General features: G+C 48.5%; 12 protein-coding genes across 12 annotated transcripts; 1 reads left to right on the top strand and 11 right to left on the bottom strand.

Annotated features, from left to right (window-relative positions):
• Positions 1-44: 44 nt before the first annotated feature.
• On the bottom strand, positions 45-2,501 carry cat1 (catalase catB; the record flags this gene model as incomplete). Its single annotated transcript, XM_056721057.1, has 6 exons — positions 45-961; positions 1,019-1,193; positions 1,245-1,409; positions 1,459-1,874; positions 1,926-2,151; positions 2,205-2,501. 6 exons carry the CDS (start codon positions 2,499-2,501, stop codon positions 45-47), a joined length of 2,196 nt encoding a protein of 731 aa, XP_056585192.1.
• Positions 2,502-4,043: 1,542 nt separating this feature from the next.
• Positions 4,044-4,713, bottom strand: N7517_003326 (GNAT family N-acetyltransferase; the record flags this gene model as incomplete). Its single annotated transcript, XM_056721056.1, has 2 exons — positions 4,044-4,252; positions 4,320-4,713. 2 exons carry the CDS (start codon positions 4,711-4,713, stop codon positions 4,044-4,046), a joined length of 603 nt encoding a protein of 200 aa, XP_056585191.1.
• A 223-nt stretch (positions 4,714-4,936) lies between these two features.
• Positions 4,937-6,086, bottom strand: N7517_003325 (cupin domain-containing protein; the record flags this gene model as incomplete). The annotated part of the gene is made up of 2 exons (XM_056721055.1): positions 4,937-5,573; positions 5,632-6,086. The coding sequence occupies 2 exons, from the start codon at positions 6,084-6,086 to the stop codon at positions 4,937-4,939; spliced, it is 1,092 nt and encodes a 363-aa protein (XP_056585190.1).
• A 907-nt stretch (positions 6,087-6,993) lies between these two features.
• N7517_003324 (calcium:cation antiporter) lies at positions 6,994-8,881 on the bottom strand (the record flags this gene model as incomplete). Its single annotated transcript, XM_056721054.1, has 3 exons — positions 6,994-7,881; positions 7,936-8,131; positions 8,259-8,881. 3 exons carry the CDS (start codon positions 8,879-8,881, stop codon positions 6,994-6,996), a joined length of 1,707 nt encoding a protein of 568 aa, XP_056585189.1.
• Positions 8,882-11,161: 2,280 nt separating this feature from the next.
• N7517_003323 (SDR family oxidoreductase) lies at positions 11,162-12,292 on the bottom strand (the record flags this gene model as incomplete). Its single annotated transcript, XM_056721053.1, has 3 exons — positions 11,162-11,929; positions 11,988-12,225; positions 12,273-12,292. The coding sequence occupies 3 exons, from the start codon at positions 12,290-12,292 to the stop codon at positions 11,162-11,164; spliced, it is 1,026 nt and encodes a 341-aa protein (XP_056585188.1).
• Positions 12,293-12,600: 308 nt separating this feature from the next.
• N7517_003322 (putative aromatic-L-amino-acid decarboxylase) lies at positions 12,601-14,270 on the bottom strand (the record flags this gene model as incomplete). Its single annotated transcript, XM_056721052.1, has 3 exons — positions 12,601-13,159; positions 13,221-14,151; positions 14,222-14,270. The coding sequence occupies 3 exons, from the start codon at positions 14,268-14,270 to the stop codon at positions 12,601-12,603; spliced, it is 1,539 nt and encodes a 512-aa protein (XP_056585187.1).
• Positions 14,271-14,589: 319 nt separating this feature from the next.
• N7517_003321 (cupin domain-containing protein) lies at positions 14,590-15,141 on the bottom strand (the record flags this gene model as incomplete). Its single annotated transcript, XM_056721051.1, has 1 exon — positions 14,590-15,141. The coding sequence occupies one exon, from the start codon at positions 15,139-15,141 to the stop codon at positions 14,590-14,592; it is 552 nt and encodes a 183-aa protein (XP_056585186.1).
• A 388-nt stretch (positions 15,142-15,529) lies between these two features.
• On the bottom strand, positions 15,530-16,114 carry N7517_003320 (cupin domain-containing protein; the record flags this gene model as incomplete). The annotated part of the gene is made up of 1 exon (XM_056721050.1): positions 15,530-16,114. The coding sequence occupies one exon, from the start codon at positions 16,112-16,114 to the stop codon at positions 15,530-15,532; it is 585 nt and encodes a 194-aa protein (XP_056585185.1).
• A 219-nt stretch (positions 16,115-16,333) lies between these two features.
• N7517_003319 (Sirtuin family) lies at positions 16,334-17,326 on the bottom strand (the record flags this gene model as incomplete). Its single annotated transcript, XM_056721049.1, has 1 exon — positions 16,334-17,326. One exon carries the CDS (start codon positions 17,324-17,326, stop codon positions 16,334-16,336), a length of 993 nt encoding a protein of 330 aa, XP_056585184.1.
• A 270-nt stretch (positions 17,327-17,596) lies between these two features.
• Positions 17,597-19,772, bottom strand: N7517_003318 (transcription factor domain-containing protein; the record flags this gene model as incomplete). Its single annotated transcript, XM_056721048.1, has 2 exons — positions 17,597-18,677; positions 18,730-19,772. 2 exons carry the CDS (start codon positions 19,770-19,772, stop codon positions 17,597-17,599), a joined length of 2,124 nt encoding a protein of 707 aa, XP_056585183.1.
• Positions 19,773-20,098: 326 nt separating this feature from the next.
• Positions 20,099-21,596, top strand: N7517_003317 (putative MFS monocarboxylate transporter; the record flags this gene model as incomplete). The annotated part of the gene is made up of 5 exons (XM_056721047.1): positions 20,099-20,133; positions 20,186-20,402; positions 20,458-21,234; positions 21,286-21,383; positions 21,443-21,596. The coding sequence occupies 5 exons, from the start codon at positions 20,099-20,101 to the stop codon at positions 21,594-21,596; spliced, it is 1,281 nt and encodes a 426-aa protein (XP_056585182.1).
• Positions 21,597-21,867: 271 nt separating this feature from the next.
• Positions 21,868-22,362, bottom strand: N7517_003316 (uncharacterized protein; the record flags this gene model as incomplete). The annotated part of the gene is made up of 1 exon (XM_056721046.1): positions 21,868-22,362. The coding sequence occupies one exon, from the start codon at positions 22,360-22,362 to the stop codon at positions 21,868-21,870; it is 495 nt and encodes a 164-aa protein (XP_056585181.1).
• Between the last annotated feature and the right edge of the window lie 508 nt (positions 22,363-22,870).

Raw genomic sequence — 22,870 nt, 5'->3', positions numbered from 1 at the left:
TAAATTTGATATAGCCATAAATACAGTCATAACATCGAAATCCCCTACTCATCAATTGCAAACCGATCCAAGAACTTGAAGGTCCGAAGTCCCTCCTTAATATCCTTGGCAAAGGCATCACCAGTGCTGCTAGCAGTATACACACCCTCGCGGTCCTCAGAAATGAGCCCAGACTTTAGAGCAGCAGAGCCCTTACCCAGCGCACCAACAGTTTTCCCAAACCGGAAAGCATCAATCAGAATATCCAAAGGCCGACCAGCGGGATACAAAGATGACGCACCGGAAGCCTTGTTAGGCACGGTAGTGAAAGACTTGGATCCAAACAGACCCTCCGCCCCATCGGCAACAACAACAGCATCAAACTGCACCGCGTCAGAAGCAGAATAAGTCTGATCAACATCATCCGCCATTCTCTCCGCAACGACAACGACATCAACTCCCGCAGAAGACAAAGCAGACTGCAACTTCGCGCCCTGCGCAATAGAAGCAGGATTATCCACAGATGCAAGAAGTCCAACCTTCAACCCATCAAGCTTAGCGAGTTTCTGTCCGAAGGCACCGATATGCGCGGTCGTGTTATCGTGGTAGAAAGAATCGTCTGGCTCCGGCGCATCAACGCCAATAGCCTTTGCGACGCGCGTGGCGAGATCATTGCTGATGCGGTTTAGTTGGATGATTACGTTATTGCGGACGACGCTGCTCTTGACATTTGAGGTCTCGAATCGCATCGCATCGACGATGAATTGCTTCTCGGCTGCTACGAGCGAGTTCCAGAATAGTCGTGGCTGAGACCAGACGTCTTCGAAGGTTGAGCTGACGGTGCGTTGGAGCTTGCCGCTTGCTTTGCGATCTGGGGCTGTAAAGAAGCCCTTGCCGACGGTTTGGTTGGCTTGTTTTGGGGAGCCTTTGTTTTCTGTGTTGGGGGAGTAGGCGTTGGGGTTTAGGGGGATGAACATTTGGCCTGGGTTTGTTAGAAAGGGGGGTTTGAGGGTGGGATTGGATTGTGGTAGGTACGTACCTGCTCCGTCGCGGTTGTTGTTGTGGATTGGTACGCGGGGTCGGTTGATAGGGAGCTGCTCGAAGTTGGGACCGCCGTGGCGGTTGAGTTGGGTGTCGAGGTAGGAGAAGAGACGGCCCTGGAGGAGGGGGTCTTCGGTGAAGTCGACGCCGCGGACGATATGACCCGGTTGGAACTAAGAAATGAAATTAACATTATGCGCTGGTAACGATGGGTCGAAACGTACCATGACTTGCTCTGTTTCAGCGAAGTAGTTCAAAGGGTTTCGGTTCAGTTGCATCTTGCCCAGCTTCGTGACAGGCACGAGTTCTTCCGGGACAATTTTGGTAGGATCCAAAAGATCGAATCCAAATCGAAGCTGGTCTTCCTCCTCCATGATTTGAACACCGAGCTAAGGAATAATTAGCAGGAACTGCGAGGAAGGTGCGGTTATTACATACCTCCCATTCGGGGAAACGTCCAGCTTCAATAGATTCGAAAAGATCCTGACGCATAAAGTCCGCATTTTTACCAGCGGTCTGCTGCGCTTCCTCCCACACAAAGCTAGCCTTGCCCTGCAATCCCTTCCAGTGGAATTTGACAAGCTTGGTATTTCCATCGTCGGTAACCAGACGGAAAGTGTGCACACCGAATCCATCAACATGTCGGAACGACCGAGGAATACCGTGGCCAGCCATTGCCCAAAGAAGGGTGTGAAGTGTACTGGGCTGCTGACTGAAGAAGTCCCAAGCCGAGTCGTGCGCGGTAGCAGCCTGGGGGATCTCGTTGTCGCCGCGGGGCTTGACGGCGTGAATGAGATCGGGGAACAGGATGGCATCCTGGATAAAGAAAACGGGGATGTTGTTTCCAACAATATCTAGATCCAAATCAGTTGTATTCTTTGTTTATTAAGAGGGATCTGCCGAACCAAAGTTTCCTTCGTCAGTATAGAAGCGAGTCGCAAAGCCGTGGACGTCTCGCGCGGTATCGGCGCTTCCGCGACTACCAGCAACGGTGGAGAAGCGCGTGAACATGGGGGTTTCTTTGCCTTTGGCGGAAAGGAAAGACGCGGCAGTTATGTTGGACCAGTCGCCGTAGGAGGTGAATGTTCCGTGGGCGCCGGCGCCTCGAGCGTGAACGGCGCGTTCCGGTACCTTGGAAAACGTATATGAGCTTTAGACCTTCAATTAAAATGTGGAAAACATACTCGTTCATGATCGAAGCGTTGGATCTTCTGACGGAAAATGAAATCCTCGAGCAGGGTCGCTCCACGCTCTCCTGCGCTGAGACTGTTTTGATCCTCAATCGGGCCGCCGACATCAGAGGTCAGATAGACGTCTTGGTCCTTGAGGTAGAATTGGGAGAGAAATTCTTCCGTGTTGCCAGCAGCATCTCCGTCACCTCGGCGCTCGATGTGAGGATTGTCGCCAGCCTCACCAGTCATATAAGGACAGGCAGCATTGGCAATGCCAACAAGGCTCGTAACGAGGGCAAGCACGTGCATTACAGCAGTTAAATAATATAACTGGTGATAGAAAGATCAACCTCAGTTAAATTGCGCAAGGTTCAAACATCAAAAGGTGAAAGACTCGGGGCTCACTTTATACTACGATTCAAATGCGAACCCGAACAGGGAATCAAAACTGCCTAGTGCGACTTTATGGAGAGAGCCAATAGGAAGCTCCATAAGAATGGGATGACGCATAATCCAGGTACTATTTATCAGGCATGGGCTGGCCATTCTCCAACCAGGAACCGGTTGATTATTTCAGCGCAACGGCCGAGACCAACAGTGTGAGATCGAATCATCTGTCGCACATAGTGGGGCAGCTGTTGACCGTCTCCACGAGCCAAGGAGAACAGAGACAATATGCATGCTTTGCTCCGAAATGACCGTTAGCTCAATGGGAATACTGGTGTATTAGCTCATAGGGTATCAGTATCGGGGTCATCATGTCGGCCGCTAGATAGAAAGCAGAGTAAAAGGCGTAAGCAGACTGGTGAAAATCTTGGCGATTTCGGATTTGAATCGGAATGGTCGGATGAACCCCAAGTAAACAAAGTAGTGTGAAGGGGGTAGTGCAGGGGATGTCTTGGCGTTGATTAAGCGTCAGAGGCGACATTGGTCGAGGCCACGATGCTTGGTAATTGGTGAGTTACATCCGGGAAAAAGCCACTTAACGTCTGTTTGGACTTTGATGTAGGGGATCTCCACCCTAGCGTCAGGAAATCATGTCTCACGTTGAATTAATTTCCTATAACACTAAATGGCCAGGTACGGAGTACTCTATACTCACCTTGTATGTTGTACATTGTAGTCCAGCACTCGAAATTGGGGACCTGGAAAATCAACAGGGATTAGACCGCGGTGCAGATTACCAAGGCCAGCTTCTGCACCTGATCCCTGTCGACGCACATCTCTACCATTTTTAGAACTCCGCAATTCACTTGGGATCATCCGTGATAAGCCGTTTGTGTTGATAGCCAAGATCTTGTATCCTCCGAGGCGACACGACATAGTTAATTTTAGATATTGGCATGTCCATGAGATATATCACCCATGTGCCCATGGCTTATTGCTGGACGGGGATGGGACAAACCGAGTTGCTTGGCGAGGGAAAATAACTTAACCCACTCTGGAAGGAGATAAAAATCGTCCTTTGTGATCTTGGCAGTTGCGATCTTTGCGTAATGGTTACCGAAAGAGCTATTTTTGATGTGATATGGGTGTGATAGAGCTTTCGGCCGGTGACTACGGAGTACGGAGTATGCCCAGAATCGTGAGGGGTCGAAGTATGTTTTTTTTTTTTTGGGATTGAATACTTCGTTTTCGAATCCAGAACTACCAAGCTGTTGAATGAACGGAGGCATCATATCATTGGATTCACCGCGCGAAAGGGGAATATAGAGCCACGTTTGGGGGGAAAAAAAGTCAATGTTTCATTTTGACTCCTTTTGTCTGTAATTCAAACAGCTGTAACTCCTTGGAGTATGTCAATCGGTTGTCATACCTCTTAGAGTATACTCGGCCGATGACATAGCAGATCTATCCTCTAGCCATCGGAACCACCTCACTCGGTCCAGGGTCACTGCGATCCACAAACCCATGTTTCGCGTACAGTGGGACACCAGCCTTACTAGCATCGATATACGCTCCAACGACCTCACGATCCGCAATTTCGCATCCCCAGCGAACAAGCATAGAGCCGGCCCCGCGACAGCGGTAGTCGGGATGCGTACCGAGCATATCAAGGTCTATCCAGGGCGTCAACAAAAGGTACAATCACACAGCAGGTCGCGACTATTCAAAAATCAGACTTACAGTAATGCTTCCGATCGCCCATCACACGCTTGCGCTCTTTCTCCAACCCCCCAAAGAAAGTATCACAATCCCGACCAGGCATGTCCCCGTGCCAAGGCGGGAACCTAGCCCCGCGCTCGTCGGGCATGGCCAGGTCCCATTTTGCGTATGCGACTATCCGTGCTTGCCCTTGCGCGTCTTTGGTGTCGGGATCGATGATTTTGATGTATTTTTGATATGGCTTCGTGAGCATGTCCATGCGGTTGGCTTCAGTGAACCATTCGCGGGTCCCTGGCGTGTCTGGGAATAGCCTGCGCATGCCGGGATCGCTGAATACGGTGAACCATAGCTCTGTAATGGCGGGGAGGTCTTTGAGAGTGACGAGCTCCAAGACTAGAGGTGTTGGGGTAGACATTTTGGGGGTGTTGCTTTTGAGTTGGTTGTCGAGGGATAACTTTGGTATATAGTGGGGTCGACAGGGATAGCTAGGTCAATGCTGAGTTTATGATATTTCCTCAAGTGTGAGTCAGAATGTAAAGAAATGCACAGATCAGAAGGGAATCTTCCCTTGGCGTCTTACACTACATTTTATAAAACTCTCAATTATAAGCATAACAAAGGCGCTACCCCTGCATCACTCAGTATCTCGGGAAAGTAGCGAAGTTCCACTTCTTCCCACCCCTGATCAACTGCGAATCCACACCATTGCTACCGCTACTAACATACAGCACCTTGGTGAAGGCCACTTCGGTATGATACGTGAAAGCTACATCAACTGGAATGAAAGCCACATCGCCAGTGTACAAGGTCGCTATAGGATAATCTCCGATCTGAATCATGAGCACCCCCTCCACCACCTCAAAAGCAGCAGCTCCAGACAGTATATACGTGAGCGCATTGTCCTTAGTCTGGCGGCTCAGTGAGATGGTAGAAAGAGTGTAATCGGCATCCTGGGACTGCTTAGTGACCAGCGGCTGGATCACCTGGTACCCATACTTGGAGCTGAGGTACTTGGGTCCGTATCCACTCGCAACAAAATATGGCTTGCCAGAAACACGGATAGCATTATCGCCGGTGTGCCACTTCGAATCATCAGGAGCGCTGCCGTTGACCAGATCACGACGGGGGTCGAAGTCAAGCTGGGTGTAGACGTCGAACTTCTGCAAAGCAGACATCATGCCAGGGTCGGGTGTCGAAGAGTCGTTGGAAACAGCGGGAACAAAGGGGGTATCGGTGGCCGAAGTATAGTTGGTTCCAATGGCATAGAAGAGTTCCCTTCACAGGTTAGTCAAGTCTAAACGAATTTAAACGAATTCGGTATATGCAAACTTACTCAAAGCCGCCAGGAACAATGATGCCAACCATCTCGGTGTCAGGGTCCAAGATCTGGAAGGTGTGGGTCGTGTTTCTGGGGACCGACCCATAATCACCCGCTGTCAACAGGCGAGCTTGTTGCTCCTCTTTGCCCTTCTCCGCCCAGAGCTGGAACCGGCCCTTGAGATTGAAGAAATTTTCAGTATGCTTCTGGTGCATGTGCGGCAACACACCTAGTGCTCCGCTGGAAGGCGCATTGGTGCTCATCAGAGTGAACGCATTATCCGAAGAAGGGCCAGTCACTGTGAAGCGGTACAGCTGATCTCCAACGGTGACGGCATGCGAGTTTGCGTAATGCGGAATGACATAGGGGCGTGGGGAAGAGGGCGCATTTTGGAGATAGAGCTCCTCCAAGGTAGCGGACTGGACGAAGCTGCCAAATGAGGCAAGCAGAAGCAGCGAAGATGTCAACATTTTGATCTCGAATCAAACCCGTGGGTCCGAATTTGAAGTAATTTCTGTGTTTAGGAACTTTCGTGGGCCCTCAATGCTTTTCTATCTTTCTTCTCCACTCTGAACAGTTTGTAATCGAAATATTGGAAACACAGCAAGCCCCTATGTCGGATGGGCTCGGCAAATACGGGTAACCGATTCTCCCGGGTCTACATTGAAGGAGTATCGAAGTAGCATATCTGGTATCATGTACATCATACGATGTATGTTGTAGTGAATTTAGTGATGTTGCTCCATATCCACCGCGGAGATGGTCTTTGCCGAAGCTACATCTTGTCCCCATGTGACTTGCCATTGGGATGGCCTGGAAGCCTCATTGCAGGTTACTAACCGGGTGAGTCTATCGCCGATTCGAGAAAATGACAATTTAACTGAAATGGTATGGTAACGCGGGGTAAGTTGGAAAGTTCTCTCTGTGGGCTCTCATATATTGCAATCCTGTTTCGAATGAGCTTGGCGGCAGTCGTGCGACAATGTCGACAACCCAAAACGACCCGGGATTGAAAGTCGAGAAGCTAGAGCAGCTATCATTCAGGCAGAACCAAGCAGTTGTTTCATAAACTGATATCCACTTCCCGAATGGCGTTTCCTTCTGCAACGGGTGGCTTCGGCTTGGATTTCCGGAACACGAAGGCGATCAGCCCAGCCATATTAAGGTGAAAAGAATTTTGATTTCGGTTTCAAGGTTATATCTACAATTCCTATTTACATTGAATAATAACAAAAATATCGATGGACATACGGCAAGAATCGGCAGGCCCAGGTTTAGACAGATCGTCCTACCGTCCATGGATCAACACCCTCGAGACACGTGTCTCAAGCGAGCGGCAACAAGTATGCGCCAACACTATATCGAGAATATTAGCAATTACATCTTCAAAGAATAGACGGAGTGCACATACGAAATAGCCGCAAAGCAGGCACATAAGATAGCCCCCTCCATATAATTGGTCTTTCCTTTGAGAACGATGAAATCGACCATAATAACAGCCCCAATCAGTGTGACCATCTCGAATTTATCAAAGTGCAAGGTCATGGGCTTGTCGAGAGCCCAGCCAATCAGAACCATTGCAGGTGAAACCAAGAGACCAATTTGAATGGCTGATCCAAGAGCAACACTGATGGCCAGATCCATTTGGTTTTTTGAGGCCACAACAACCGCAGTAACGTTTTCGGCAACATTTCCGGCGATGGGGATGATAATCAAGCCGACGAATGATTCACCAAGGACGCCCTGTTCATTGAGTGTTGAGAAGCTCGAGGCGAAGAATTCGGCGCATATAGCGATGAGAATTGTTGATAGAGCGAGGAGTGTTACGGATATCATTCGGCTGGACGTTTTAGCATAACGTTCGCAGGAACATCCGAGAATGTCTCCGAGAGGGGGTTGCGTTTGTCTGTTGAGGCTGGGTCTTCCTTCGGATGGCTCATTGTGAAACAGTGGCATTGCTGATGCGGTCAGTGCGTCGACTGAACATGACCGTGATCGCACCTCTTGCATCTCTAGATGAGGAAGGTCTCTGCTCGTTGCGCTTGCAAGCACGGTGGGATGCGATTCGAGGTCTGTATATTCATGATCATCGGTTGACGGTGGCACTTGAAGCCGTGTAGAGAGGAACAAGTGAGCGTGTGATTTGAACTGGAAGAAAAGGTATAAGAAGTATGTGCCGAGGAGGATGATGGACACCCCCCTGCTGAAGGATAATGACATATGATCAGCAGAAGAGACGCTCTTCACGCTGCCATAGAAAGCACTCTAAGTTCAAGGTTAGCATCCAATGTAATTAGGACACTTGAAATATTGCCTTACTGGAATCATAAGACAAGAGATTGTGAGATTGAGAAGTCCCACAAATGAGTGTGTGAGATCGGTGTTATAAGTCACATCACTCTTAGAGATACAGCCTGCGATGATCGCAGACCCGAGAACGAGGAGGAGGTTCACAAGGATGGAGCCAAGGAGTGATGATTGGACTACTTTAATGTTGTTTTTCAACAAAGCAGTGCTATAGAAGATTAGTTTCGACTCGGCCCCAAGGCAGTCAATTTGATTGCTATATGCAAACTTACACGCTATATGCTAGTCAGTATATATTGATGAGAAACTATGGTACTTCTAAGGTTGGCACTCACAAAATAATAAGCTCCGCTAGATTGCCTATAGTGATGTTGAGGAGAGCGCCAGCGGTCTCACCCAAATCCTTAGAGATCCTCTCAGTGGCTTCTGTGAGCGTGATCGACAGCGGCACAATAGCAAGGAGGTTCCAGATGAATATTACAAGCGCTGGGCTTTTGGTTTCGGAGATAATGATTGCCGATGCGGCGAATGCACCTGAGAAGATGATTCTGGGGTTGAGAATCTGTCTTGTCTGTTGTCTGAATATGGATATCGAATTGCAGGGTCTGCCGTGGTGGGGCCAACCAGCCAAGCCGTCGTCATCGGGAGTCGGTGCTTTGTCTTTTCGAAGAAAGTTCTTCACTTTATGGAAGATGTCGTTTTTGTCTGAGCCTGAGTTCGCAGAGGCCAGCTCGGCTTGTCCTTGATAACGATAAGAAGTTGATATCAGCTTTGGCCAGAGGAATTGGAGGGCACAGGACTCACTGCTCATTTCATATTGACAAGGATAGGAACCACTTGACCTAGGGTCGGATTCAAAGGAAGTATTCAGGGCGTCATGCTCGTCACTTGTTGAGCTTTCAGCGAAAGGATTGATGTCATGCAGGTTATTATCGTTGGAACCATGCACTGTGGTCATCATGAAAAAAAGGCCCTCAAAAGAAAAGATCGATACCACTATATAAATGCCAAAATTGAGGGCAGACTGGCCATCTGAATCTGAAAACGAGAGTTTTGAAAATGAGCGTGTTGCATTGGGGTTGCGGGAATTGATTATCGACACGCGAGTTGATCGCGGCACAACCCCTTTTTCTTAGTGGCACACCTGTTTAAACCAGTTTCGAGTTAGCGCCTCTTGGCTAACCATGTAATTCGATATAATCTTCCCCTTATACAGCGCATAGTGGGTTATGTGGGGGCCACACGCCGCCTACTGACCGCCTACCATAGATACACTAGTGCGCTCTCCGATCTGCGGAATATTGAAGAAAAAAGACCTATCTCAAGATTTGTCCCCAGTAAAACATATGTGTAGAAATGATAGAAATGACGATAAATCATATCCCAGTCTTGCTTTTTTCAAATATTGTTGAATTTGATGGAAAAAATTTGATAAAAGATATGCTATTTTAAGACCGGCAGTACCGGCACCGGCAGAATCAAAGGGCGGTGCCGGACCCCTGTGAAGAGCCCCACTTTATGTTAGATATTTAGTCACGTGGGAGTGGGGGCTAACGTTGCTAATCCTAAAAAGGCTTAAGGTGGTGCCGCAAATAAAAAGGGGTGTGCGGATATCAATTATTTTTCAACGTAACCAATCCGAAGCTGTGATAACTGGGAGAACAACCTTGGAAGTTCAGCCATCATCTTCTACCCCCACTAAGGAATCCAATCATGACCTCAGTGACGGATCTCCATCATCTGGAAGGAAATAATGACGGAATGCGTGTGGAGAAAACAAGGCTGGGAGCCAGTTGAAGATCTGTCTCTAGTGGGCATTGGATGCAATAATCCCCGCAGAGATTGGCGGGCTGACAACTTTGGAATACGATTACGCGTGGAAAAGGGGCTCAGCCCTTCAGGGCCATATTTGATTACATAAAGCATAAAACTGGGGCAGCTCTTGAATCCCTCGGAAGCGTCGCCAAGACCTACCTCGGAATGGTTTGTTTAATCGCTCATATATGTACGGAGTACGGAGTACTTATCTAGGTATCTTCCCATGCGTACGTTTTCAGTTGGCAAAAGACGTCCTAAATCCAAGTTATTGATATATCTGCCTTGGGGATCCTAGTGTAGCTGGAAGGGCGAGTGAATAGATTATACATACATGTAGTTACCGGGCTGTGTGGTTTCGTATATTGCGATGAAGGCAAAAGAGAAAAAACTATGGATTAAAAACTAAGCTGCCAAGAGAGGGATCACAAGAAACCGACAAACAGCCTGGGAAATTTCTTAATCCGTTCACCATGGATCTCCCTCTAAGTGGTTAAATATATAGCTAGGGATATAGCTAGGGGAAAATTTGATTATATGCAGTCTTGATGATACAGAGGAAGAGTTTTATCCACTTGACGGTGTTGTATTATACCGTGAGTTTAGCTACCCGAAAAGCCAAGCAAGATGAAATGGCAGAGTCAACCCATATTTCTTTCTTAAGGGATAACATCTTCCATATATCCTACATGTTCGTTGGATCGGACCGTGACTTCTGGATTCGCCGTAGCCTTAGCTCGATTTGATACGTGCGATCAGTGTACTTGTTATTTTTGACCTGGCAACTGGCAGGTCAGAGAGCAGATGGCGAAGAACAATAAAATATTCGACTGGCAATGACATGTCATCTTGGCTAGATATACAGTTGTAACGTTGGAGGCGCAGCCCCCTGCGAGTTTTGCCCCCACTTCGATAACGCCAGGAAATCTCGAAACCTGAATTGCTGAATAGCTTTCAGGCGATAGATCAATCAAACCCGACTCCAAAATAAGTTGAGTGTTCGGGTCTCATCTCGTTGAGGGTCCTGTTTGCTTTATGACCATACCAGCAGAACCACATTTCGCGCACCATGACTTTATTGAGTCATCTTCAGGTTAGCGCCTTAACGGCTAGTTGTAGTATGTAATACTTTAAGCTTCAAGTTGTAGTATGTAGTACTTTGTAGGATGGGTTGATTGCAGCAGACGCGACATTTCGAAGGGTTACAAAAGACAAATCTCACCTGGGTGGGGTCTAAAATAATGAGGTAACAAGCTATATAGTTGCACCTTCCTTCCTTTCTCCTTCACACCTGCTCTGTTTCACCCGTTTCTATTGGCAACGGATGAGTCTACGAGCCCGGGAGGTATGTGCATAGGACTGAGTTACACGCTAAATGATATCCATTGATGTGATTATATGACTTCACCGAGATATAGGTACATTACACTGCGAGTTTCCTAATTTGTCCAACGAGATCGATCACAGTCTCCTTGAACGGCCGATATTTCACTCCCAACTCCCGAGCTACAGTATCGCCATCGATTCCGTAAGAGCCAGTGGGCTTCTCACCCATCTTATAATTCGTGGTCACAGTCTCCTTGGCCCAGTCAAATTCATCGCGAATGATATCCGCTGCATATTCGTACGAGAATGGCTCCGGCGAAGCAGCCACAAATCTCTTTCCACCAGCTTCAGGTGTAAGCAAAGCCTGAACATGCACCTCGGCGAGGTCGCGAGCATCAATCCAACCGGGAACCCGCGTTACAGGAAGTGGATCCGCACCCGAGGCCACACTCCAGAGGACCATGTTTGACTCGTTGAGTTGCTGCACCGTTGGTACGGGGTGCACGACTGGACCGAAAACCATAGGAGGACAGAGAGTCACCAGGTCGAATTTGGTTTTATGCTCTTTGACAAACTCCCATGCTGCAACTTCGGCGAACTTCTTCGAGCCACGGTACGCGGTGACAGAGTCGGATTTCGGATCGATTGCCTCCTCGTATGTCAGTGGGTTCCAGTTCGCGGCAGTATAAGTAAATCCTGGTTCTGGAGTGCTGCTAGGATTCACCACTGAGGCGAAGGAGGATGTCATGACAAGGCGCTGGACTTTTGATCCTGACTGGGCTGAGGCGGAAAGAATTGACTTGACTCCGTTGATGGCGGGCAAGATCAATTCCTGCTCGTTGTTGGTAGTGTCATAGAAAAATGGCTGTGAGAGATGTTAGCACGTTCAGTCATTCACAAACAAAGAATTGTGAGCTGCCTACGCTCGCTACATGGATGACTGCGTCAATGCCGTCCATCACAGAATCGAAAACACCAATCTGGGTGAAGTCTTCAACAACGACAAAATCAAGCTTTGAGGCGTACTGCGGACGTGCAGCCTTCATCTGCTCTCCCTTCTGCTTTGATCTTGTCGAGCCTCGGACTGAGAACCCGCGGGCCAGGAGGTTGTCAACGACATGGGCGCCGATGAATCCTGTTGCGCCAGTGACGAGGACATACCTGTGATGATCAGTACTGATCGCATAGTTAGGAATTTACCAACTTACGAGGGATTTTGAGAAGACATTATTATTAGGTATAGGTGTCTAATTGGAGGGGTAAAAGTGAATGACGAGTGTTTTCCAGGAATGAAGTTCTTATAGTAGTGCCCACCCCGCGTGGGGGAAAATCTGGAATCTGACTCGGGGTTGGTGCGAGACGCGAGATTGATATCCACAATTGCTGTTAGTGTGGGGGAAAAAGATAAGGCTGGAAAGATATGTTGAGCAGAGAGTATCTATGGATCTTATTGATCTAATTCATTGGTTATTTCGTCTAGATATGCATGTATAGGGGATATCACCACGTATCTATATATACTACATCACTTCCAATTCAATTCTTCTCCTGCAACACCTCCTCCGTTGTACGGACGATAACGTCGAAGGCATTGCGGATATACTTCTCTTCGGCCATAGGGTTAGCACTAACCACCCGCATAACACAGACGCCGTCAACAACTGTAGAGGTAAAAAAGATCTCGCCTCGCTCGTTGACTAACTCAGAGATCTTCTTGGTCAGATCGTTAGCAACTTCATCTTTGGCTACGCGATCAGACGCCCCGTCAGATAAAGCCTGAGGGCTCTTAACGCGGAAGACGGTTAAGCCAAAGCCTGGCTTTGTGACCATCTCAAATAGATCGGACCGATCGCGCACCAAGCCAGCAAAGAGATCACCAAACCCGATCGTCTTGCGGATGTGCGCTTTCATGCCATTGAGACCATAGCTCCGGATCACGAACCAAATCTTTAGTGCGCGGAATCTGCGGCCGAGAGAGATAGACCAGTTCCGGTAGTCAATTACGGTTCCCATATCTGAGTATGGGTTGCGCAGATATGTTGGTGTGATATCCAGTGCGTTCGTCAGATCAAAGCGATTCCGGACAAAGAGGACGCTGAAAAATGTTAGACCAAATGTACAGATTTGCCCACAGACAATTGGAATGAGAAGCTTACCTAGCATCAAAGTTGACCAGCAGCCATTTGTGCATGTTCATGTTGAAGCTGTCAACACCCTCCGCAAAGTCCTTCGCGATATACTGCCACTCATCCGCAACAAGCGATGCACCAGCATAGGCGGCATCAATATGCACCCAGATACGCTGCCACGCCGGCTTTTCTTGCAGAACTGCCTTCAGCTCTGCAAAGCGGTCCACGCTGCAAGTATTTGTGGTACCAAAGGTCATAGTGAGGTGGTACGGGGTAAGTCCGTCCTTATCGCACTTCTCAAGAACCTCACGGAGACGAGGTCCAGTCATTTCCATGTTATCTTCCAGCCGCGTGGTCACGCCGCGGAAGCGAGTACCCGCAATTAAAGCACCCTTAGCAGCGCTGCTGTGGGTTTGATCACTGGCAATAGCAACCAGCTTGGCTTGGACATCGAATTTGCGGTCCTCATACTCCGGTGTGCCCTCCTTCAGACCTTCGGCAAGTAGCAGCTCCCGCACACGCCTCTCCCGGGCAGCGACAATAATAGTTGCAATAGCATCACTCGCACTGTTCTGGATGACACCGCCGCCGTGGGTCTCTGATGTACTGCGGAAACACTCTGGCAGTGCCAGAGCTTTCGCGACCCAGTCCATAACAATGGTCTCCATCTCCGTGCATGCTGGGGAGCACAACCAGTTGAAAGCAGGGGCGGTGAATGTGGCAGAGTACATCTCACCCAGAATGCTGGGGTATGTCACGCAGGCGGGGAAGTATGCCATGAAATTTGGAGACTGCCAATGGGTCAAGCCGGGTTTGATCTTGGTGTCAATATCTTGCTGGATTTGCGCCCACTCTTCTGGCTCATCAGGGGGGTTATCTGGGATCAGAGGACGAAGGTATCCGGGCTCGACGGCGGGGAGGACTCGGCGCTCGGGCACGCTGTCGAAGTACTTGACGACTGCACGAAAGCTTGGTTAGATTGAACACCACTGAGATTGACAATTGCACAGAGGTAGGATGACGCATACTATCATCAATGGCAGAGTGAGCCGCGGTCTTGAACTGGTCGCGATCCATACTGCACGTCAACTAGAGATCTGCGACGTGGGGTAATTTTTCTATGCAGCTGTAAGTGCGGCAATTGGTGGCACAGTACAATAAAATATAGTAAAAACGATGTAGAATAAGAGTACAAGTAGAATATGTGAAATTAAGGTCACAGCGAATGTTTTAAAGCAAATGTGGGAAAAGCAGAAATGTCGAAGAAAAGGCGCGGGGAGAACTGGAATTAATTCCGTCGGAAGCCCTGTTCCGTGTTCCGAGAGCTCGGAATATTCCGCTTTTCCGAGAAGTATAGAACAGAAACATTCCTCTGGCTAAGTTTACATCTCCTTGATCAATCTTCCTCTTCCTTGGGATCATAAATGTCGCCCGCAGGTGTCTTCTCCAATCTCTTTCCATCCTCTGTCACAATCTCCTTACTAGGGATAGCCACTACAAAGACCCGAGCAATATCCTTGCCTCGATTCACCCATTCGTGGTTTACACCGCGGCAGACAATGACATCGTGCTGATTTAGGATCTTCTCATCGCCTCCATCGGTGATGAACCCGACGGTGCCAGACAAAACTACAGCGTAGTCCAAGCTCAGCGTCCGATGGAACCATCCTGCATCTGCTGGGGGTAGATCAAGGATGCGACAGGAAGGTCCCTTGGTGTCAACCAGTGGGACGAGAGTCTTGTGTGGATCGGAGAGCTGGCGCATATTGTCCACAGGAAAGCCGCGCGACCGGTGAATTTGGATAACCCCGAATCCAGAGTCAGGTCCTGGGGCTGAGAATGCCGGAGCAGAGTTGGGGTCGTATGGTGTCAAGATTTCGTCGGAAGCGAAATAAGCCTTTCCCTGAGCATCGTGGCCTGTAATAACACGACGGATTGGAGTGTCCATGGTAAAAAAAATAAAAATAAGTATCTGGAATGGCTATTGGACAAGAGGAGTTGAGAGAGGGTCGAAGCGAGGAGTAGAATATGACAGCAAAGAAGAGATGGTAGGTTGGAGGGCTTGCTCTCTTTATATACAGAAATGAAGATAACCAAGCACGTCACGGATTAGGCCTGCTGTTCCGATTGATAATCATGAGATTGGTAAGACGGGGGCTGAAACCCCACAAGGCTGCAAGGACAATGCTTAGGGACTCCAGATTCTGACTGCTGACAGAACATAGTCAATCTAATGATGACCTACTTCTGATCAAGAGTAGATACTTGGAGACAAGGGTTTCGCTGTTGTTTACCTAGCCTCATTCAAATCCTCCTGGGAGTCTGTCCAGCCCCCATCACATACCTCCGGTTTCAGGTCCTTCCTCGTTGTCTGGCTTGTCAAATCCCTCATCATATACCTCAGCTTCCAGATCCCTCCCCTGGACATTCACCTTTTCCATTGGTAAATACACAAACAGCATGCGACACCATTTTGTGTCACTGACATTCCGGAACGAATGTGCAGTACCCCTTTGCACACTCACATCGCCACGATGCATACGTCGACTAGCACCCGAGTCCAGTAGGAGATCAACATCGCCCTCAATTATCACCCCATAGTCGACGCTCACAGTCCGATGCATTGGAGTCGCCCTTCCCGGACGGAGATCAATCAGACGGAAAACGGTTCCGCCATCGACTGTGATCCCAGGGGGTTGATGCAGGAACTCGTCGTACATGGCGACATCCGCCTCAGCATCAACCGAGGCTGGCATAGTCGTCGTAGCGTATAACAGGGCAATCTCGCCATCATCCCCGCTTGGTGTTGACGGGAGGTAGTCGGGAACTTGCGCATGGGAGAGAAATACTGATTCGCCCTCGGTATTGTGGGTGGTGATGTAGCGGCGGATATAGGGGAGGTCATTCTTATGGTAAGGCATAGTAAGCTGATATGGATGGCATTTGAAGAGAGAAGTGGTATTCAGGGATGTATCGAAAGTTGTGAATTTGGAGTTGGGAAGTTACAAATAGATGAGGAAATGCTGTCACATCATGGTGGCATCATTCCTTAGATCAACGTAATGCCCAAAGTAGGATTAAGCACAATTCGATTACAAGGTTGAGCGGAAGTCAATCGCCACAGAATGTATGTATATATTCTATGAATGTGCAGGGCCTTTCGCTATCATCTGCTCAAGTTTGTTGTTCAAATGGTTCTCCAACATGCGTCTGTGCCCATCCGACACCTTCATCTTGTCCTTCATGCCATTAGCCAATTTCTCAATACACTCATCTAAGCTAGGGCCACCCTCGAATGTTTCATCGTCTTTCTTAGCAGCGACTGCTTCATTCCAGAGATCGGTCAAGTCCTCTCCCCACCCAAGTGCATCAGCTAATTGACGAACACCATCGTCACAACTTCCGAGTATGCACACATCCTCATCTCGATTACCCAGATCTCCTGCCTTTTCATTGTTGATCAAAACCCGAGGAATCCCCTCTTTTACTAGACCTGGCAGCCTAGAGCAAGGTGCCACCCTCAAACTAGTTCCCATAACAAGCATCAAGTCGGCCTCGAGGACTACTTTCTCTTTTTCATCAAATTCAGCCGGCAGAGCTTGCCCAAAGAATACAACATTTGGCTTCACCGCACCACCGCACCCGGTCTCAAGACAGTACGGCACTTCGCCTGCTCGAATTGCTTTGTTCATGAGATCACCGGGATATGGCGACTTGCATTTATAGCAATGTTGACTTTTCCAGTTTCCATGAGCCCAGAGAACCTTTTCAGTGGGAACCCCAGAATCTTGCTCAAGCCCATCAATATTTTGAGTGAAAAGAAAATGGAGCAGATTCTTCTTCGCTAGCAGTGCCAGGAAAGCATGGGTGACAGTCGGTTTGAGATTGCCTGGGTGACGTGCCCGGGCAATTGCGTAGAATGGCTCAGGCGTGTGGGAGAAATAATTGATGTGAAAAATGGCCTCTGGGTATGGGAGTCGGAGTGGAGCGAGCTTATCATACAGTCCTGTGTTTGGAGATCTGAAATCTGGGATCCCGGCGCCAGTGCTGATTCCAGCGCCAGTCAAGACGACAATCCGCGTGGCATTTCCAGTCTTGATGCGATCGACAATTGATTGGATATCGGGTTTCATACTAGCTATTGTATGGTTCGAGGTCTTGTCGGACACGTCTTCGAGTTTGGGTATTGTTTGGTCTGGGTGGTGGTTGGAAGTAAATGATTGTTTTGATTTTGGATCATCAAAACAGAGGGGTACGGCAGTCTAGCCAGTGCATCTCGTACAAAGGGAATTTTGTTGGCGCCTTACTGCCTTAGGTTGCTTAGCAGAGCCTCATGATCGATCAAATGATACTTGTCATATTTTCATCTTCTACCCAGTCAGACGAGAATCATCTTTCATTACTCACTCGCTTGGAAAAGTAACATTTGTCAACTCGGTGAGCAAGTCTGTCCAATCTGGTGTATTCAGATCAACATTACCGCTGCTCTCTAGCATCTCCGCCCATATGTCTTCTAGTGGCATTGGACTAAGCAATGCATCTGCTGAAGGGCACACCGTCGATTGGCCATTGGAAACTTCCGGAGGAAACGTGAGGCCCTTAGAACACAATGAAACAGGTGTGGGGATACCCGGCTGTGGAACATTGGCTCTTGTGGCATTTAAATTCGAAGAGGCAGAAAGTTCCTGCAAGTTGCGGGAGCTTGGTCTTTTTTCGTGTTTCCAATGCTTTCGCAAAATGTCCATCATGGCATTGATTCCCTCACGTGCGGTGGGCGAGGATTGTTGTGCCCGGCTGAGCATTCGACAAGCGTCCAGTACTTCCTCTTTTCGCTTCTCGGCCAAGATATCATCCCAGTTGAAACACACATCTATCAGAAGGATGGCAGCTGCCACGAATACGTGGTGCATGACTGCCCATATGACCGAGCTATGCGGTGTGAAGACAGGGTCTTCCTCATCCATAATGCGTTTTACTTCAAGCACCTTGCGGGCAGACTGAAGAGATACGACATGCGAATAGGAATATTTGGGATCTTTTGCTCCACGTACGAGATAGTGGCGATGCAAGCGACATAGCCGTGAATGGAAGCCCTGCTGTACTAGAGCTCGCTGCCACGCGAGAGTTGGTCGTTCACGATAAAGCGCTGAGTTTTCACGCCGGGAGGCTTGGTCAAAGCGAAAGTAACTGGGAACCTCGGTGTATATCTTGTGAAGCTTCTGATCGAGCTCGAGTATCTTTTCATAAGGTACCTCTTGGCCATAGAGATGGTAGTGTGACGTTTCGTCCACTATTTGGCGACACACAACAGCCAACTTCAATCGACAGAGACTGAATGACATTGCGGTTGGGGTAGAAAGAGGAACACCATTCTCGCTGCTCTCGATTTCTTCATCCTCAACATTTAAAGGCTCTTGTACAACCATATGCTGAGGTTGGATTGAGTAGGTCCACTCTTGGGGTCCGCTCAAAAAGCCTAATAACCTTCAGATATCATCAGTCACAGCACCAGCAAGGTCTCTTGCTATCAACATACCAGTCATATGTTGCCAAGTCCCACCACAGCCGTCGTTTGAGTTCAACATTGGTTTTGTCAAATTCATTTGCTGAGCGCTCGGCCACAACCCGAGGTGAGTCCACAAGATGAAGGCCCATACTAGTGGCTTGACTCACAAATGACCTATGCACAAATAAAGGGCTGACGGAAGAGGGCAAGTTCATATTGGACAGATGATGACCAATGATCATAGTCGCTTGCAGTCCTTCTAGACTAGGATAAGGGATATAATTGCTCTGGATCAATGCGGCGCCTGCCAAAAATGTGCATTCCTGACTGAATGGTTCCGCGTGCTCGGGTGACTCTATCAAGAGTTGGTAATACAAGGCCGCAGCAGTGATACCGAATAGCAGCGAAGTATGGGCCAAATTGATAGCCTCATTTCGCGCAACACGGTCGTAAATTGTCTCAATCTGTTGCTCCACACGACTGGGTATGATGACATGATATTGGAAGTCAAGGTATTTACAATAATACCGAAATAGACTTAGGGCTTCTGCCAGTGGTGGCAAATACGACGGAAGATGGATAGTCGCCGGATTCTCACGAGAGGCGAGCCGTTCACAAATCGCAGGAAATCGATCGCCAGGTGTGGTATTTTGCTCTGTGGGCGAGCGCTCGGGCTCCCGGCGCTGGGAAAGCTCCGCCCTCAACGTGGCGGGGACTGTACTCGGGACGCGGTGTCCCATAACAATAGTCTCAAGCCAATCCGCCGTCAAAAGGGGCTCATTTCTATTGCGGTTTTGTGTGTCCGTGTCCTGTTGTGGAGTCCACTGCACGGTCCGAGGTGATTCAGGCACGCGACTGTCTAACATAGGTCGTACAGGTGTTGTGCCCGAGCTTGTGCCCGAGCTGTAGCCACCATAACTGCACTCCAGTTTTCGTGCAGTGCAACTACTGCATGGAAGCTCTCTGTCGCACTTCAGCTTTTTCTTTCGACAGGACTCGCAGGAAACGGGGTCTTGTCGAGATGCTCTCTTCGAGCCTGGGGTGGCGACCCCCAAATCCAGTCGTCGTTTCATGCTGTGAATCTCGTCGAAAAAATCTCAACAGTAATTGGAACAGCGAAAGCAAAAAGACTGTGGGATCATTGTTTTTTTTTCCGCGCAGGAGAGAGCGAGCTTGTAGATGTTTGTCTGGAGATTCCGCGGATTCTCCGAGACGCTAAACCATATCCGGCGATTGTGCCTCCGAGGATCTAAACAGTAGCTCGGAGACTCCGAGCGCGATCATTTACCTCGTAGATGTAATTAGTCGGATTTCTTATAAAAGAACATGGCATCCCGCAGTCTATTTAGCTCAAGCCAAAGTAACTTCCCCAGTTTTGAGATTTCCATTGGCCGACAAAATGGGACTAAAAGATAGTCCGCCGACTGAATACACGTATGTGAAATATGCTTCAAGTTATGGTATGACTGACCACTGACCCTTCAAGGACCCGAGCATGGCTGCTCATATTCGGCGCCTTTACGTGTGCCTTTTGCACTGTGGGCTTTATGAACTCGTTCGGTATCTTTCAGGAGTACTACACAAAGAATCAGCTATCCTCAAGCTCCACATCTACTATCGCTTGGCTCGGGGCTATAGCAATCTTTTTCTTGTTCGCTATATCTGTCGGTGCAGGAGCAATGCTTGATATTTTTGGACCAACGGTAAGGTTACTCTTCCTCGATCATTGCGGAAGAAACTAATGATCTCTTTCAACAGTTGATGGTATATGTTGGGTCATTCGGGTGTGTTTTTGCACTTATGATGACTTCATTATGCGAGGAATTCTATCAATTTCTACTCGCTCAGGGTGTGGTGCTTGGGATTTCAATGGGGTTGGTAACATGGCCAATACTCGCATTGGTCGGACAACATATCAAAGTGAAGCGTGCTGCAGCGATGGGGATTGTTCTTGCGGGCTCGTCGCTCGGCGGAGTTATCTGGCCCATTGCAATCGACAAATTGATCAATGCTCCCAATATTGGCTTTCCTTGGACGATGCGAATCGTCGGTTTTATCATGATTCCTTGCCTCATCTTCTCTTGCGCAGTGGCCAAACCTCCGATAACACCTACAACCAATGTGGAGAGTCTCGATTCAAAGGAGGAAAGCGACAAAAATACCACCGAAGAAAAGGACAAACCGCAGGGTCACAAGGAAGAGGCCCTGGCCCTGTTACGAAAGCCATCGCTGCAGCTACTGTGCCTCGCCATGTTCATCACATACTTTGGCATGTTTTCACCGTTCTTCTATACGACTTCTTATGCGGTTGAGAAAGGATTCTCGACATCCCTGGCATTCTATACTGTTTCTATTGTGAACGGCGCTTCATTCTTTGGTCGAATCCTTCCCGGCATCGTTGCTGATAGGTACGGAAAATTCAACTGCTGCATTATAGCCACTATATCCGCAGGGGTTATTGCATTGTGCTGGACCAAGGTGACATCTGTGGTTGGTCTGGTAATTTGGTCCGCTGCATACGGATTTGCGTCTGGAGTGAGTTATTCTCGAATGGCAAGAAGCTTCCAATACTGACCATATATTCAGGGCATTTTATCTCTCCAGCAAGCTTGTGCCGCCCAGGTTGCTACTTCTACCACTCTTGGTTTGGCAATCGGGATTGTGTCAGCTTCCACAGCTCTATCGTATGACCACCATTTCTTGAAATGACAATGAGGATTTGAGATGCTGACACAAACTGCAGTGGTATGGCGAATATACCCATTAGTGGTGCTCTAGTTGAGAGATATGGGTATCTTTCCCTGTCAATATTCTCGGGGGTATCCTTGCTACTAGGTGGTTTTCTTTTGATTGCTGCACGTCTGGCGCAGAACAGACAGCTTCGAGCTATCGTGTAATGCTTGGCTATTAGGGCGGGCCACTGCTTTATCGGCACTCTAGCATATCCTCCCACAGACGGAATTAATAGGGGGTTAGCCCGTTAGCAGTATTGGGCCTTGGGAGAGGTGGCAATATTGCTCAGAGGTGACTGTGGCTCGAAGATCTTTCATTTAGATTAGACTTGCAGTATATCAGAAAGATTCATTTTCTTTTCAAATTTAATACAACAAAAGCAGGTTCCAATATCTGCAGGGGGTCCTGATCTTTCAAGCGATTTTGAAAAGCTGTTTAGCCTGAGGTAACATGAAGGGGGCCATTTCCGTCATCAACAGGGCACCCGTCGCTATCAGAGTCGAATTCAACGACACAGCTCGCATCCTGACCAATAGAAATACCAATGAATTTTGTATTGGTATGTCCCTCGCCGGTACCGAGGCTATTGCCATCACCGTCCTTGACCTCACAGGTTTCAGGGTGGCCTCCAAAGTTTCCCTTGCACTTAAACTTGCGTGGGGTTGCCCAGCAGTCACCCTCAATGGTAAACTCGCGGCCGTCGCCGGTGTTGTAACAGGGGGAATGGTCGTCGGGATATGCCTGGTCATAGATAGCCTCGCCGGCCTCATTTAGGATCGCAAAGCCATTGAAGTGGCCAAATGTATTGCCGCCGGCAGGACCGGAGATCGTTGAAAAGTCACCGGTCGACCAGACGACCCTCAAGCGCTCGGCGTAAACGGTTGCAGAGGTAGCCATCAGGCAAAGAAGAGTGCCGCGAAGAGAAGGCATTGTGTTTTGAGAATTGAGATTTCAGGATTGAATGTATACGAGTGTTCGTTTTTGTTGATGCTCTTCTCGTGTCGGTACCATTCAGAGGTTTTTATATGTCCTCTAAGGTCTTCCAAGTGACATTCAAACTCCTGGAAGATCTTTTCATGTGCAGTCAGATGACATCACGAGATGATCTATACTATTCAAAGTCACTGTCCATATTCCAATAGAAGAAGTTTCAATGGAACATCTGGTGTTAAAGCCTGTCGATGACGCAACCTTTGGGGGTAGGCTTCAGATCGTCGAGCTGAGGTGGATAACTAACAATGGGATCTACATAGTGATTTGACGTGGGCTCTTCAAGGGTTCTCTGGCCCCCAAATAATGTCAGCACTAATAAACGCTAAGGCAGGGCCGAATTTAATCTCATTGTTTGTTGTTTTAGATGAAGAGCGTCATGACGTTACAAGCTCATCTCGTTGCAATTTAGTCTCAGCTTCGTTTCAAGCATCACTTTAAAGATGCT

Source organism: Penicillium concentricum (genome assembly GCF_028827145.1).
Source record: "Penicillium concentricum strain IBT 3081 chromosome Unknown utg000001l_segment0_segment0, whole genome shotgun sequence".
NCBI classification, from domain to species: domain Eukaryota; kingdom Fungi; phylum Ascomycota; class Eurotiomycetes; order Eurotiales; family Aspergillaceae; genus Penicillium; species Penicillium concentricum.
Note: the sequence above shows the minus strand (reverse complement) of the source record. Positions and strands in the feature narration are given on the sequence as shown.